The 17,353-nt window shown below is 34.1% G+C and overlaps 1 protein-coding gene across 4 annotated transcripts in view; it reads left to right on the top strand.

The window, feature by feature from the left end:
* Nucleotides 1-17,347, top strand: part of LOC142978798 (uncharacterized) — a 231,601-nt gene extending 214,254 nt beyond the window's left edge. For all 4 annotated transcript variants that reach the window (XM_076123370.1, XM_076123371.1, XM_076123372.1 and 1 more), the window contains 2 exons: nt 13,507-13,601; nt 14,968-17,347. In XM_076123370.1, coding sequence (XP_075979485.1) covers nt 13,507-13,601; nt 14,968-15,502 — 630 coding nt within the window. In that variant the 3' untranslated portion in view covers nt 15,503-17,347. The remainder of the gene's footprint in view (nt 1-13,506; nt 13,602-14,967) is intronic.
* Nucleotides 17,348-17,353: the final 6 nt, after the last annotated feature.

Below are 17,353 nucleotides of genomic sequence, written 5' to 3'. Positions count from 1 at the left end.
AACAGTATTCTTATAATATCAAACTATCGATAGGGAAGTACCGAGTATAGTGCATATAAACATCAATACTAATTGAATATAATATATACTTAACAATATATCAGTATTTGAACACATCAGTTCTCGTCCTTCATCAGCGTCGCTTCTCACGTTCACAACTCAAAAGGATTATTTCCGAATCGGAATGTCTTTAATTGTAATGGAGTGCGAAGCGTGCGCAGATCCAGCCGACGAGACCGGTGTGACTGTAGGGCTGATACACTTGTGTTATGTTTAATATGATTTAATGTAATTTTATAGAGAGTGTGTTAATTAGTAGGTAAAGTTTTGTATAACAACATACGGAATAAATTGGAAGTAGATAAAAATTGTTTTAATTTTTTTTGAATGTATGAACGTTTCTTCAGCGTTTTCTTTAATACAATATTTTTACAATTAATTCATTTATCCACTCTTAAGGTACTAAACTACTAAGTGTATATTATGAACGATTGTATTAAGATATTTTTACGAAACAGTGACAATTATTTACCCATACTATGAGATTTGCAATCTAAATAGCCCTCTAAATCTGTTAAAATGTGCCATCATAATACTTTAATACATCGCGAAATGTGTTTGAAAATAATTACAGAATCAAAGAACAAAGATGTATTTATCCACCCGAAAATACTATAATTCTAAGCATCAAACTATATAATCATACCGCGATACAAATTACCTTATAATCGACTAAAAAGATCGCTCTGGGAACATTTCCTAGTGGCATCCTTACCCATCCCGGCGCACTCGAGATACGCTAAAAGCCGCTGCGCTGCACCGCCGATAACGTTGTATTAAATACACATTTATTCCTACCAATGTCAATACTATCAAGATTTATTTGTACCATTTTAATTTTCCTAATAACATTTCAATAAGTGTGGAAAATTTTCCCATTAGAATTGTATTAGATTAACTTGTTCATCATTTGACTACACGTCAACAAAAAATATATAAATGGGAATAATAAAATGCTCCATACTTTGGTTTGTTATGTATTTCAGTTGAATACATGAATGAACTTTGCATGGTATATGTATAAATCAGGCTCGTAATAACTTCAATAGAAGATCAGACAATGCTTATTTCTGATTGAAATCGAACTCTTGACGCTACGTCTGACAGCACTGCTTACAGTACTATTATTTTTAAAAATACTCTATTTTACTCACAGTTGCCTTTGGTAGACCTAAACTTAAAATATTATCAAGTAAATATCTGTAGAACTGCACGCGTCATTAGATTCAAACACCAACCAATATTTTCTAAAAAATGTTTTCCACGAAAACATAATTAACATCAACCACACAATGAACAAATAAACATAAGTATTGATAAACATCAATCGATTACATCATCTAACAATAACACCATCAATCTAAACATCGATTGTCACCGATCGCGTCCGATACTCGTATATCGATTACGGACAATCGACTCGAATTGAAGCGAATTAGTCGATTAATCCTTGATTTATGATTGTGACAGTATTAATTGGAAACACACGTTAGGCTGTAGGTTAAATAGCTTTGCTCTTTACAAGCAATTAGTGATGTAACGATTTAGTCATTTTGGTGCTCCCACTCATCAATTGGATGAATCAACTTGAAGTGTAAGTTATGAGTTTACGCACTAGACTTTAGAGTATACGACATTTAATCTAGATAATTGCTATCTAAAGTGACTATTAATTAATTGTTTCCGGTGATGTGTTTCTTGCCTTTGAAGCAAATTTAATATTACAGGCAGCATATGCATTACTGCATATGCTCCATTCAGCTCTTCTCATTGTTCCTGCCTTCCGAACTGGCGGTAAATTTACTTCTCTGTATCATTTACTATCATAAGTGTCGAGATTTAACCCAAACTAATAAATGATTTGATTTTGATTAAAAACCTTATGCGTTATGGTAACTCTCGTTACGCTGCCAAAAATATATCGACCTTATTCAAATAGTAAAAAAAATTAAACTATGTGATTTGACTTCATATTATTTTTTTTATTGAGACTCGACATAGGATGCACCCTTAAATCTTGGTCTAATTCTTAAACTAAAGCAGACTATGGCTTTAATAGAAAATATTCATTGAATAGAATCAATAAAGCGACAAATATACATCACCTGTATAACTAACCTACAGCTCAGCTTTATAATGAAAAACTTAAACTACTTTATTTACACTAGAAAACAATAAATCATATAAACAATCACGTTTAACACTAAAACCCTAACAGTTTATTCAATACTTCTACTTTTGAACCTCACATACAAAACTGAACCATAACTCAACACTCTAGAGCTCAAAATGTAATAACAATCACATTTTAAACTACATAAGTATTGCAATTTACCTGTCATATAAAACTGAACCTTACTGCTGATAAATATACAGTTAAAAATTCATAAACAATCAATCTTCATAGCTCCTTAAACATTGCATTGTATCTATCATACAAAATGCAACTTTATTCGAAAAGACATAAAGTGTAAAATTGTTTGATGGTTAGTTCATGGTGGGTCTGCACAATAGTTCCCATAGTTGCATTTTGTATGAAAATCAAAGCATTCATTAATAATATTGTTTGACAATCAGTTATAGAAGTACCACAGTTTATTGTTATTGTAATTAGATACTCATTTGACGGCGCCACTAGTCTATGGTTCCTAATCGTTTTGTTGTCCCGTATTCCGTTTTCTCGAAAACCTTGGGCAAGGATTTGAGTTACATTATAGTCTGACAACTTAATCGTTAGGAGCCCGGAGAACATCAGCCGGCGTGGATTGATTTCTACGCTTGTCGAGTTTGTTCCGTGGACGGGTGACCATATTGTACATAAAGAGTTCGTTTTTCGGAAAGCTCGATAAATTATGGATCCCGGCTATAATTTTTAAATATCTTTTACAGTCGTTACCAGTAACACTGGCAGTCAGAAGCTTTAAAGTCTGACAACCAGTCTTACCCAAGGGTATAGTGCTAGCCAGGTAAATGGCTACCGATAGGTAGTCGCTTTATGTATAATACTGGTACTCAGCTGCATCTTGTAAGACTGGAAGTAGACTCCAATATAGTTGGAAGAAAAGGCTAGGCTGATAGAATATATAGTCTGACCACTTAGTAGAGAGAAAAGCATGCACGAGCTGCCTAGATTAATATTAATATTGCTGTATATTGCTAAAATAAAGTAGTCGAATCGTCCGCTCTATAAGCTTGTTGGTTGATGTACTCAATATAGAATTTTATAAACTTTAATTAGTCGTTTACCTTGCACACAAGGCTCTCTACTAAGTTGTTGGACTATAGTACAATGATATAAGATTAAGGATTAGAAGCGTTTAATCTGAAATGGATATCTAGCTAAACTTTTGGACCGTAGGTCGATATTTATATCCTGTCATATTAATAAGCTGGTCGATCGAATGTATTTTATTATAACTCATAGCTGTTCCATTATTGGTCATATTAGATCATAATCGCCAGCCAAAGGCAGCTACGATCTCTGAAACAGTTTTTGGCAGTTTTAAGGAAATGATTTTACTATTTTCCCTTACGACAAGAAAATCCATTTTTTTTTCTAAAATTACGCCGCATATACCCAAAAAGTGAAGCGTGATGAAAATGTATCAATATATTCATAAATTGGTCTGAAATCTTAAAGAGATTAATGCCTTAAACCCGTAGATGAGGCAAAAAATTAAAGAAAACCAAATGCCATCAAAAACATTCTATAAAAACCTCAAGTCTCGCCGACCTGACCAAGTCGATCTATTTGTTTTAAAGGTATTTTTTTAAATTGGCGTGATAATAACATACGTAATAACTTAAGACAGAAGGTCCTTTAAGTAGAGACTAAATAGATTCATCGACTTGGTATTATATAGATCTCACCACTTTTTACGGCGAGACTTGAGGTTTTTATAGAATGTTTTTGATGGCATCTCACTTCTTTTTGTAGAGCGAACATAAGTCCAATTTGTATGGAAAGACGTTTTTTTTTCATAATTCAACATATTTTCTATGGGAATGTTGTTCAGTTTCATGGGCTACACACCCTTACCCACCCTATACCCCCTCCCGTTATGCCTCATATAGTAGGTACCTATTTACACCTATTTATTTTATTTTCTACAGTAATAATAATTCATTAACTGCAAATGTAACCTTGTAATCTTATACATTTATATAGGATTACAAAGTTATTGTTGCAGTTGGTGTATTTGGAAAACTGGACCGAAATTAGAAAATATTAAATTTTTCCCATGATTAAGACACTAAACCCTATTAGTATTCTAAATCTTAAGCTTCTAAGTCTGCTAGAAGTACCTTAGACTTTTGATGATCGGTGAGTCAGTGAGTCAGTGAATCAGTGAATCAGTGAGTGACAAAATTCAAAATTTTAACAAGTTGTCATTCTTAAACTACTGGTTCAAATTGACTGAAATTTTAAATATACCGTGTTTATACAATAACTTATTAGTTGCTGAAAATCCAGGCTTCTTGTTTTATTCACAACGAAATTATAGGGGTGTCAAAAATAGCCCGAATTGCTTCGAGAAAAGGATGTTACGGCCGTGCCGCTTTTTTTTGCTCGACTTGCGGGGGCACTTCCGTGCCCCCAGATAGTTTTTTTCAAATGCATCTGTTATCGCCTAACACCTCCGTAGGTCTAACATTACCCAATCACCTAACACCCAATAATTTATAATATCATTAAACAAGATAAACAAATCGACCATTTTATTACTGGACATAAGTTCATAAAAATACCACTTATCCTGCCAAGCGATTTTAAACTCTAACTCAAAGCATTAGAGCTGTGGAAATACAATTTAATGTTGGTTATACATTTTCCCATTGATTGCAGTGACGTTTAATGGCGTGTTTATAGACAATTAACTTGGGCCTTAAGGCTATAAGTTCGGCTAAAATATACACAGTCTTTGTACGTACTGTTACCAACAAAAGTTGTAGAATAAATTAAAATTTGCAATTTTTTTTCCGCTATGGACGATGATCGTGCCGCAGATAATATTGCGTATAGGTTCGCGTAATGTGACAACGAAAAAATCTAATGCCCAAAAATTTATAAAGTACTAGCTGACCCGCGCAACTTCGCTTGCGTCACATAAGAGAGAATGGGTCAGAATTTTCCACGTTTTTGTAACACTTTTTACTGTTACTCTGCTCCTATTGGTCGTAGCGTGATGATACAAAATATGCTTTTTTCACGAAAAATATTATCAAAATTATTTATATCTCTTAATATATGTAACGAAGTTGCGCTAAGGCATATCCGTAATTAAAACAGTTGCCATGACAACGGAATTTTGCTAATTCAATGTCATTATAATATTGATTATTCGCGACTTCGTTTGCCACCTGAAATTTCCCGGGTTAAAAAGTAGCCTATGTCCTTTCTCGGGTATCAAAGTATCTCCATACCAAATTTCATGCAAATTGGTTCAGTAGTTTAGGCGTGATTGAGTAGCAGACAGACAGACAGACAGACAGACAGACAGACAGCATTTATAATATTAGTATGGATATGGATTTGGGATAATCATTTGCTTGATGTAATGTATGGCTGTAACGAATTATAGAATAGTAAAGAACTCGGAAATTTAAATTCCACACAAGCAATTACAAATAATCGCAAAAATCCCCGCGATACAAAAAATAAAAAAAAACTACTACTACAAAACTATTTTCTAGATTTTAACAATAGATATTGTTAAGTATTTATTTAAAATGGTAAATTCCAGCTCAAATTGGGAATTTTCAATCATTTCCCAAGTTTTGCATTGATTATATAAATTCTAACTATTGTTGGGATTTACCATCCTTTATCAATGCTAATTATTTTGGCCTGGTTACCTATAATCAAACTTGCCTCGGACAAGGTTAGCTATACATACATACATCAACGTGTTACGTGAGTGACAAACAAAACCAACTTGACCGAAACCTGCATTGACTAGACCAAATCTTCTTAGAATTTTCATTTCGACAAAGAAAAGTAATCTGGAAAGACATTCGGGAAAATATGGGGAAGACAATTAGCGCCCCTAACGATTTTAAAAAGATCTTTTTTTTTTTTTTAAAGACTAATGGAGTTTCTTTCTTATCGTATGGTTAGTGATCAACCTAGTGTCAAAGTTGTTCCAGCCTGCCGAAGGACTTTGACGTGGCCTAATGACTGTTATCTTAATTGACAACCACCGGGACCTACTTTTATACGTAACCTTCAAAGCCCTGAGTTACCCAGTTCTAATACTACTATGCAGTCATCCATCTATGGAATGACCGCGCCAAGGTTTGCTTAATTCACAGGTCGCTTACCAAGTAATACCGACCGGTGAGCGAAATAAGCCATGGGCGTAAAAATCGAGTGATATCCATTATTTCTGAATTTCTCAATTTATTTGTACACCATCCACGACTGTACCTTTATCACTTTAAAATGGTACTTAACCCTAGGAAACGGCTTAATGAGTTCCTTTCGGCAGTAAAGAAGGCTTTTTGGGCCTACATTACCACTAAAACCATGTTTAAGTCTCGTAATTTGGCTATAAAAGCCTAAAGTCTAGTCTTTACTGTACTAACATTGTTCAGTAATAAAACAGAAACTATTATTTGCAGTAAATTGCACTGAAATTGTCGAGACAATTGTTTTGCATATTTGGTTATTTTACGCAAATTCTTGTCTTGTTTCGTTCCCGTAGTAAATTTAAGTGCCTTTTATTACAGCTAAATACTAAAACTGAATTTCAGTATGCATAATTCACTTTTAATTTTATTAAGAACCTGTGTATCGTAACCGATATTTGCGTAAAAAAATCAAGTAACCCTTTTTTTTAAACTTATATTAAATCCACTAAACTAACTAGTACGAAATTCGTTGAAAAATCGAGATATATCAACAATTTATTTAAAATAATTATTTCTTAATCAAACGAGACTTATCAATAAATTATCAAAAAAAAACAAACAAATTTATATAAATCACTAATTTCCGTTCTAATTAACAATAAATACGTACAATTATAATTTCCTCATACAATTTATAACCGTACTCTCAAATTCTGTATAATCAGCTAAATCTATCGTTTGAGCAGATTTACATATTTTACGGCACAGCCGCACGTGTGTATAATTAAATACATTTTTGTAATCATAAATTAACTAAATCCTACTTTCTGCTAATTATCAACTTAGGAAACAAACTTTTAAATAACTCCTAACAATTTTTCATACAAAATTGATCCTTATTACGTAAGGAACAAGGTTGATAGCAGATTTACGGTGTGTGGGAGTTAGGTTGGTCGATACTATATCGATATATTTTTATTTGAATATCATTAACGTTTTCTAAGAAGTGTTGTAAGTAATTGAGCTCATCAAAATAACTTTTGAAAATTATTGCAGTTCAATAGTGAAATATTATTATTTGTTATTCTATCAAATTTTAAGATTTAATGAACTGGAATATTGTAAATAATTATGAATAAAGCAATTTGTCTAATTATAAATATTTAACTAGATTATGTCAAGTATAGTTCGAATAAATTAAATTTTCGACTATTAATAGTTAACAAGAAATTTTGATCGAATGATTGCAAATGAGTAAAATTATGGGGCAATAGAATCTCTACAATATTATATCGATTTAAAATTAACTGGTTGAAAACTAATAAATAAAAAAAAACTATTTCTAAAATCTAATCTAAAATTTGCAGATCCTTTCATCATTTTAGTTCATTAATATTTTTTATAATCAAATTAGAACATAATTTAAGAAATTCATTTGATTAAATAATCCGACTACTTAATCATTTTCAAATTAAATCACTTAATTCGCATCACGGATTAATTCATTTATTTTACACACCGAGATTGAGTAATCGTTTAAAAGATTGACAATATTTTTTATTTTGCGGTTACCTAATAAATTTGTTTACAGATGTAATTATGTTTTATTGGTACACATAAAATTTCATTACTTTTGTATTACATAATTTACATATACACATTTACATGTTTAACTGTCAGGCTGAGTGGCACGAAACGACTTAAACTATTTTTATTTTTCTACGAACTGCTCTTCCGGCTTCCCATTGACACTTACAATATTTTGTATTACAGTCTTGACCTTAAGACAATATACTTGTCAATCGTAATAAATGTTTCAGTGCAAGTTAGTTACCTAGGGCGCGTTCCCACTATGTCGTACAGATTCTCGTATAGTTTTAAGTGTCGTGGCTTATATGTTTAAATGGAGGTGTTTACACATATCATCATTCAATATAATTAATATTTCAGTAAAATTACATACATACATACATACATAAAATAGCCTTTCTCCTATAGAAGTAGTCAAAGATCAGCACGATTAAATAAGTGCAAAATAACTCGTATTCCATAATCAAATAAAATATCTTCGTAAACGTAGCCGCGGGTAATAGCTAGTCTAGCTTAATTTATTGGTAATTTGACATTTGACCTGTTTTCCACGTATAATATTTTTCAACGCTCTTTGCTTAAGTAAATAGATTAATTCTGATTTATTGCTTTGATTTCATTATGTATTTAAATGAATGTGAATGGAATAATACGGCGATCGTGATTGGATGCTAATAATGTTGTTAATCCTTAATCAGATTATTAAATTGGTTTCTTTATTAGATAACTCATTTAAATATAGATAAATAGCTGAACCGCGCGACTCCACCCGCGTGAAAAATGATTTTGCTGCTTCCTTAAAAAGTAATTTACTTACTTTTATTCAGTCCTATATCATTATGTGATAGTAACACATTCAAAAAGTGTGATAGTGATCATTACACATTACAAAAAAGTCCCTTCACCATGTTCGTCTGTCTCTCTATTCGCGACAATCTTGGAGTTTCTGATGAACGGATTTTTATGTACCTTTTACAAATAGAGTGATTCTCGAGGAAGATTTACGTGTAGCGCTGTTAAGATTTAAGGGTATGTGGGGCTTCTCCGAACCAGAAGGGCAAGGCCTACCCACTAAACCACCAAGGTGTTGCCTCCTCACCGCTTAGTGCCGAGGCCACGGGAACGCCAGCCCGGGCTAAGCCTGGGCGGGCTGTTAATAGTATATAGTAACACAACCGTTAAATATGTAGGTATAAAGCTGAATATTATTATATTACATTTGTAATGTTAACAAGATCTTGAGCTGGTCCGAATATGGTGAGCCACTTCAGTCGGCCAGTCGTGTTAACGCATGTAAAATGTCTAAGTATACTTCAATTTGAAACTGATCAATAGGGCTGTATCCATTAGTATGCTTGTTTTATCTGAAGCAAGAAATCTAGCAAAGATTTTAATAATTTTGACGCAACTTTTTTTCTGCTTTATTTTATCGTAAAACATCGTAGTATCGTAGAATATCGCAGAACATTACATCAACATCAACAATCACAATAAAGTAGAGTTGAGTAAAAATCTTCTTGTCCAATCCATAGATGGGTGCATTTATAAAGGAAATTATGCTAACATTTTGGTGATTTGTCTACAGTCTCAGTATTAAACCCGTACAAAACATCGCTAGCCAATTATTAACAACTAAAGGTCCAATTTCAGGGCCTGGGCCACTTTTAACAATGGTGATAATAGCACAAACTACCAAAGAATAAAGAAAAGATCATCACAATCTATTTCCATGAAGTACTAAAACTATAAACTGGTCTACTGGTCAGCCCTGTAAAGGCCCACATACATTCATCGGCCGGTAATTGTTAACAAATAAGGAGATATAGGTTAGCACACGCTATCTAAGTTTAAAGTTAACACGAGGCCTGCACGTAACTGCCGCACGAACATTTTGATAATTACACTGTATTTGTGTATGATGTACTGAGAACTATTAATATATGTAAATTGGATTTGAAGAATTCAATATGTGTCTTGGCTACATATATAACCAAGTCATAACTGTGTGAAGTCGAATGTGACTCATTCAACTGTGACTATTCGGAAACCATCACTCAACTGGTACTTAAATAATATGAGCCCTTGATGATGCTATAGGCTCTTGGGGACGTATAAGAAATTAAGCAACTATAAGTTTTCACAGAGTCTACAATTGTCACTTGGTATCCAATGAACACAATATTTTCGATATCACCAAACTTCGCAGTTGTGAATGTGGAAGGAGTCATTAAACATGCTTAAGAAAATAGTTTCTTCACAGTTGCAGTTTTACATCTCGAAAGCTCTTCAATCAACAAGATCATAGTATGTCATGTTTTTTTAAACAAAAATCGGTTACACTTGTTTCACGAACAGTCTGGGAACAAAGTCCAATTTCACGATAGCAACTATCAAATCACTATTTTATTCAACAGCCACATACCTAATGTATCCATTCAACCAATTTATTATCTGCAAACGTTTCATATACGTATTTATTTTTATCCCCATAGCCGCAGAGTCCACGACCCATATCTATCAATCTGGCTGTTATTCCTAAGAATTCTATATGTAGCGTGTAAATAGGCCGCCGAAAACATATTATGAACTGCAATAAAGATTTATATGACGTGCCTTTGGTTTATCAATCACACATGCTTTGACGGGCAAAGAAAACATTGGCTTGCGAACTTCGCAGAAGTGTACAAAAGACGAAAGGAATTTGAGTATAGGTTGTAGGTACTATGACTTCGTGGAATGGTTGTCGAAATATTGAGGTGTTTGTTTTAAGGTAGACTCTTATGTAGACATTATAAATTGCAAATAGTGTCAGGTCTTCGAAATGTATAAGAGAAACAAAAATGCTATATTTATGTATTCTCGTATGAAAAATGTCTCATTCTGAAATGTAGGATTCCATTCTTAGGCAATAAGAGGCTCAAATATATCTGGTTTCATTTTTTTATTTGTCCTGAAAATACACTAACTTCTATTCTTCAGAACGAAATTCTGAGATTTGTCACAATACTTCTTCGAGATTTTGGAATATTTATCCATCCTAAATGCTTCTTTCTTTTCTTTTCATATTTATTTTTGGGATGCACGATACCTTTCTCACCCACATAACGAAGATAAATTAAAATGATGTTTTAATTAAAATATAGTTACTACATTTCTAATTAGGCGACATGTTTATGAGTTAAACGACGTAATCATTCTAAGGGTCTTCTTTGAAGAATCCCCGCTCCCCACGACGCAGCGATGTTTAGGGATATGAAGGCAATTGACCCGTTTTACTTGAGTCGTCATATCATTGTCACGTTGTTAGCTTCAGAGTAAAGGTTAACTACAGATTTACAAGTATTTAGTATCTTGTTGTTATGATTCGGTTCAAATCTTAAATGGTCTGAAGACGGCTTACTGTAAGCGCATCAAAAAAGCATACATACGTTCCGATTGCATTTTTTTGTAGTTTTAGGACAATTCGTATATTCGACTAGCTGACCCGCGCAACTTCGCTTGCATAAGAGAGAATGGGTCAAAATTTCCCCGTGTTTGTAACATTTCTTACTGGTACTCTGCTCCTATTGGTCTTAGCGTGATGATATATAGCCTATAGCCTTCCTCGATAAACAAACAAACAGACTCTTCATCTTTATAATATTAGTATAAATTATATTTTTTTCTCAATATTCTCTCGTCTGACGATAAAGTTAAATCTTTTCTTCCATAGTCTATATATTTTTCTAAATACTTATGTAACGACTGAATAATCGTTCCATAGACCGGTTAAATGAAAACATAGTAGTCAATAATCGTTATTTTAAGAGATCAAAATAAACAAATATGTAGAAAAAATCGTAACAAAAATGTATTTTACTAACTTTTATCCCGAATTGAATTCCGATCTTTTTCCTATCGAAATTAGGTCGCATTTTCATTGTGTTGTTAATAATGTTGTTTCATAGAACAGTTTCATAATAGTGATAGAGTGTAGTGAAACCGTGACGGGTGTTGTTAAAATATGACGTCTGGAAACGCGAACAATGTGAGTTATGTCTCAGTGTGTCTCTGATCTTGTTTACAATATATCCCACTGTTATTTTGTTGAATTCAGACGAGTTCCGTATGAGTTTATTGTAGGGCTTTTGAAGATAGACGCGAATTAAAACGTGAAGTTAGTTTACTAAAAATAGAATGAACATTTATTACTAGATGTCGCCAAACGACTAAATCACTAGAACCGTACCTCGATTCTGTACAACTATCGAGTATCGACTAACGAGTAGCTATCGAGAAATTTTGTATGAAAAATTGATCAGCGCCTCTGACGGGTGTCGTAGGAAATATTTTGGCAGTATATTCTAAATGTCAAAAATTCGATAGCTAGCCGGTTGTCGGTATTCGATAGTGTTAGAGAATCGAGGTACTGCTGTATCAGAGAGCAAATATAATGTACCAGTAGATCCAGTATATAGGACTTGGTTGTCTGTCCTCACCGTCGTGTCCTACAATTATTTCCAAGTGAACCTTAACCCTTTGACCGCCACGGCCGGCTATACTCGACAAATCAGAAAGTGCTCACGATGTTTTCGTTGGCAAATGTCGACAAAAATTTGTCGAGCTGTTACTACAAAACTTACTAATTTGTCGAGTATAGCCGACCGTGGCGGTCAAAGGGTGAAAATCGTTTACTAAGACGTAGCGAAATCGATCAACTTATTTGTTGCAAAAAAAAAATCTTTCCCGAGTTGTTTTCTTTATAAAATACTTAAACAACTTCATTTGGGAATTTTGGATCAATGATGTAACCCACGCTGAATTTTACCTCACTATTTCTAAGCTCAAAATCTTCAAGTCATTGTTTCATGACTTTGCATAAAAACTAGTATTGTAGTTATGTGGTGACAACCATTATGATCATTGCTAAAGAATTTTATCATTATTTATCGTACGCACATTAATCACAATAATAAATTTAAATTCTTAATAAGATTACATACCAATACATTGTTTTTTATAATTACTATAACGTACTTAATTAGTAAATTATCAATAATTTTAAGATCTATTGCCGATAGCACTTACAATAACAAGTGACAAATTACTTATGAATTTGCAAATTTAAATCTGAAATGTAGATTAAGTACTTGATTAATTTGGTACTAAACTTTGTTCCATGAGAATTTAGAAATCTATCTTTTGGTCACTAAAGATGTCTTTAGTGTTATTTTATGTATAAGAACATTGAATTTGAAATATTTAAATGATCATTTTACTGAGTTCATTGGCATTTTACAACCACAACTGATATAACAAGTGCACTGCAATTAAATATAAATTCAGGATCAATTTTCAGTAATATCTCATGCCTGCAATCCGTAAAGTACTTGTACCGATTGTTACAAAAGTAAAACTAGGTTCTCAAAGCTCTCTTTTAAGCATCAGCCGAATTTTCCTTCCACTCTGTATGAATTTGCGTATTTTTTAATGTATTTGTATTTATTTTATGTTTGTTTGTCTTAGGTGCTGTGTGGTGCAGTGGCGGACGCGGGCGACGTGATAGCCAACGTGAGCCGCGTGCGCCGCGCGCCCCAACCTCACTACTCGCACCACGTGGTGTAAGTATACACCCTTCAAATATTTAAAACTTTTTACATGATCTTCTTGATCCGTATGTGGTGACGGATTAAAATAATGACAATGATGCTCTAAGCGTCATGTTCTTACAACTATGTTGATTATTATGGACAAATGATTAAATGATATAACTCCGGGCAATCACTGACAATAACAAATAACTTTTTGACCCGATCTAGAATTAAAACTCGTTACCTCTGCGCGGTAGTCGCATACAATACAGTAGTGCCACATCGGCGATTAGCCAATTGCATGCGTAAGATAGAGATGTTTTCTTTGAATTATTTGCTCCAGTTTATATGAAGACACAACATAAAACTAATCAATACCTAAATCCATTTGTATACACAAGTCAAACATTTTGAATTGGGCAACACCGTGTCAAGAAAGTCAGGATATCACATAAAATCAAAGTTTCGCTATCTATGAGTAACAATTGTATTGCTTCAAGTCAAATATTGCAAGCGGCAAGAGTGGACCAAACTTATTGTACTACCGGTGGCCTAAATAAATAAGTTATGTGTTATTGTATACATATTTGACGCCAACGTCTCTCACTGTCAAAACGTAAAGTTTCACCAGTATATAAATATATTTGTTGCACGTTATATTGAAATTACTGCTACTGCTTGACGCGATCACATCACTATATTCTATTCTGAAATACTAGAATGTCGAGTAGCTATCGTTGTATTAGGGAAATCAGCGCCACAAATTACGCTACATTTTTAAATAGCTACTTACTTTTTTTTAATTATCGTAAATGACAAAACGAGACGACACGAGGTCCATTAGTAACGAATGTGGAAAATACAGTACTAATTGGTTATGAAAAATGTTAGTTGAATGAATATTTCATATTACTTGATTAAGGAACCAACGTAAAAAAGCCATTAGCCGTAGGTGTGTGTTAAGGTGTACCCGAACGAGCGAACCGTTCAAAGTATTTAGAGGAGTAGATACAGGAATAGAAATTGTAATGCGGCGCTTGATGTAGCGTGCCGTCGACATCTCAGGTGCATCGTTTACTATTAAACGATCTTAGACTGGAACATTAGGAGTTAACTGACTGCTTCTGTGGCGCATGGTTAAGGTCACCACGCCGCTACCATTGCGTCGGGAGGTCGTGGGTTCGAAACCCACACGGAACATTTATCATTCGTGCGATCCACAAATAATTGTTTCAGGTCTGGTTGTATTTTGTGTCCGTTATTTGCATGTTTGTAAAAGTACAACCCGCGACACAAGAAAAAATCTTAGTGCGGGAGTTGTCTTTTTAAAAGAAAAACTGGAGGTTCTGGGCAACCCAATAACGAAATTGTTTTTATATAGATTTCTTGTTTCCAGGACGGACGAGGAGCTGGAGGTGACAGCGCCAATCGCGTGGAAGCGATCGCACTGGCGCGACATGCAGGCCATACTGCGGCGCGAGGGCAACCAGAAAGACGGCGTCCAATGCTGCCCTTCAGTCCTCGAGATGGTCACGAAGAAAGGAGGCCGCACCCCCACCGGCCTCTACGTGGAACTGTACGAGGACGGAGAGAACCAGCAGCGGCTGTTCGAAGTGTCCTGTGCGCCGAACGTGGTCGACAAGCCGTGTCGGTTCGTGGACGCGCGGCTGTACAACGAGTCGCGGTGCATACAGAAGTACTCGTACTCGTACGCGCTCGTGCGCTACCTCCACTCGGCCGCCACCGAGACCCCCCAGCCCCGGACCGAAGGACACTTCTCCGTGCCAGGCTCCGGCGGCTGGTCCATGGACTATGTGAGAGTGCGTGCCGGTTGTGAGTGCCAAATCAAACCCAAATCCACGAAACCCGCGCGCAGAAGACACAAGCAACGGAAACGTAATAGGAGAGTGGTCGAGGACGACGAGACCTGACTCCAGGCTCCTCAGTGCTAGTGAAATCTGTGACTTTGAACAAATTTGGGATGATCATAGTATTACGTTCACAAATATACCTTGTCTGATGTTTGTATCGTGAGATAAGCTATGTTTGTTAGTGTTGGAATGCTGTGGATCGTTTTTCGTTACCTACTTCAAGTATACTACTTGATTGGTGCAACTATCGGTCGGTGTATCAATGTATTTATTTTATTTTTTTGTCTATATTACGCTTCTTGTTGTAGTCCGTTAGTTAGTCTCGATCTTATGAAATTAAAGTGCCTTACTTAGTGACTTAGATTTAAATAGTTCACTGTATCTGGGATTTTGAAATTTTTGGATTCCAATGTCATTTTGTATTCAATAAGTATTAAATGTAATGGTGACTGTCACAGGAAAAACACCTAACTACTTAAACAGATGCTTTACACACTTCATGAAAGCAAATACGACAAAAATCTGATAAAATTATCCCCAAAAAAATCATAACTGCATTTCAAACACAATTTAATCCAATTTTCCACTCAATTTTTACCTTTTTCTCATAATTTCTATGTGACAAGATCCAGCCATACATGTACGTAATAGTTACCGATGGATCGAGGTGCCTAGTTGTATCGAACTATCGACTTCACTGCGCGCCGCGTCTGTCGACTATCGACTATCGACTATTGACTATCGATATCATAATGTAAGGTAGAACAGTAACGCCGTCTGTGATCACAATAACATGTCTGTAGCCGCGTAGTGAGGTCCGCGATCATGTCCTGTGGAACAAACATTTTGATACTTGCAAAGAAAATATTTACTTCATTCTGAGAAATATAACTTGATACTTTGTTTAGAAAGGCTTTATTTTTTGCATTTCTTCAATTGGGAAACATTAAATAAAATAAAAAATACTATTTTACTTTTCTAAAGTCCGATTTTCTTAATTTTTTGCCGTTTTCTTGAATTTTTCATGTATAGTTTTGGTTTTTATATTTTGTCTTTATGTTTGTTTCACACGAAGCACATCGCCAGTATAAAGTCGTTCCACTGATTATAATACTCTCTTCCCCTTTAAAATTAAGAATATTTATTCAAAGTTAACAATTTATAATTTTTTGTTATTATTGTAACAGTACTTACTTCTTAGTTATAAGTGCGTCGAGTCAAAGATCTGTATTATTTTCTATTTTGTAATACTTTTATTGTATTTAAAAATTTAGTTTTATTATTAAGGATTAATTTCATTCTATTTATACTGTTTAATACGAGGTATTCCGATATTCAGTATGAATGTTAGTTTGTACGTAGAAATCGCTTCCATAAAATATATTTGATGTATATAAATAACGCAATAGTATTGTGGACTGAGATTATTTTGTGCATTTAGATGTGTAATAACAGAATGAAAGAATATTTTTGTAATTAAGATAACGCTATCTACCGACAATAAACTTCGTGTAGCGCCATCTGTTAGCGAGTAGCTGTAACAATGTTTTGTAACATGTTTACTAGATGTCGCTGCACCCACCTAACCTGTCTAGCATTACGCAGAACAGTGCCATGTTTTAATTATAATGTATGTAAACCAATAAAATGATTTGTTGGTCTGTAGAAAAGTTTGTTATATGCATGATAGTTCTATTACCAGTTGACATTCAATGTACTTACCATCGAGGTGCCTTCATACCCGAATTAAATGTAAAAAGTTCAAAATTTTAAGTCCCTGAAAATATTGGGCTTATTGTAAAATATTTTATATTAACAAAAATAAAGCTTACAAATTATTTAACAATGTTTCCATCATCACAACAGCTGTACGTTATTTAATTGTTGACATCAAAAACAAAACTTTAAATA

The sequence above is a fragment of the Anticarsia gemmatalis genome, chromosome 15 (genome assembly GCF_050436995.1).
Source record: "Anticarsia gemmatalis isolate Benzon Research Colony breed Stoneville strain chromosome 15, ilAntGemm2 primary, whole genome shotgun sequence".
Lineage (NCBI taxonomy): Eukaryota > Metazoa > Arthropoda > Insecta > Lepidoptera > Erebidae > Anticarsia > Anticarsia gemmatalis.
This window is presented reverse-complemented; position numbering and strand designations above follow the sequence as displayed.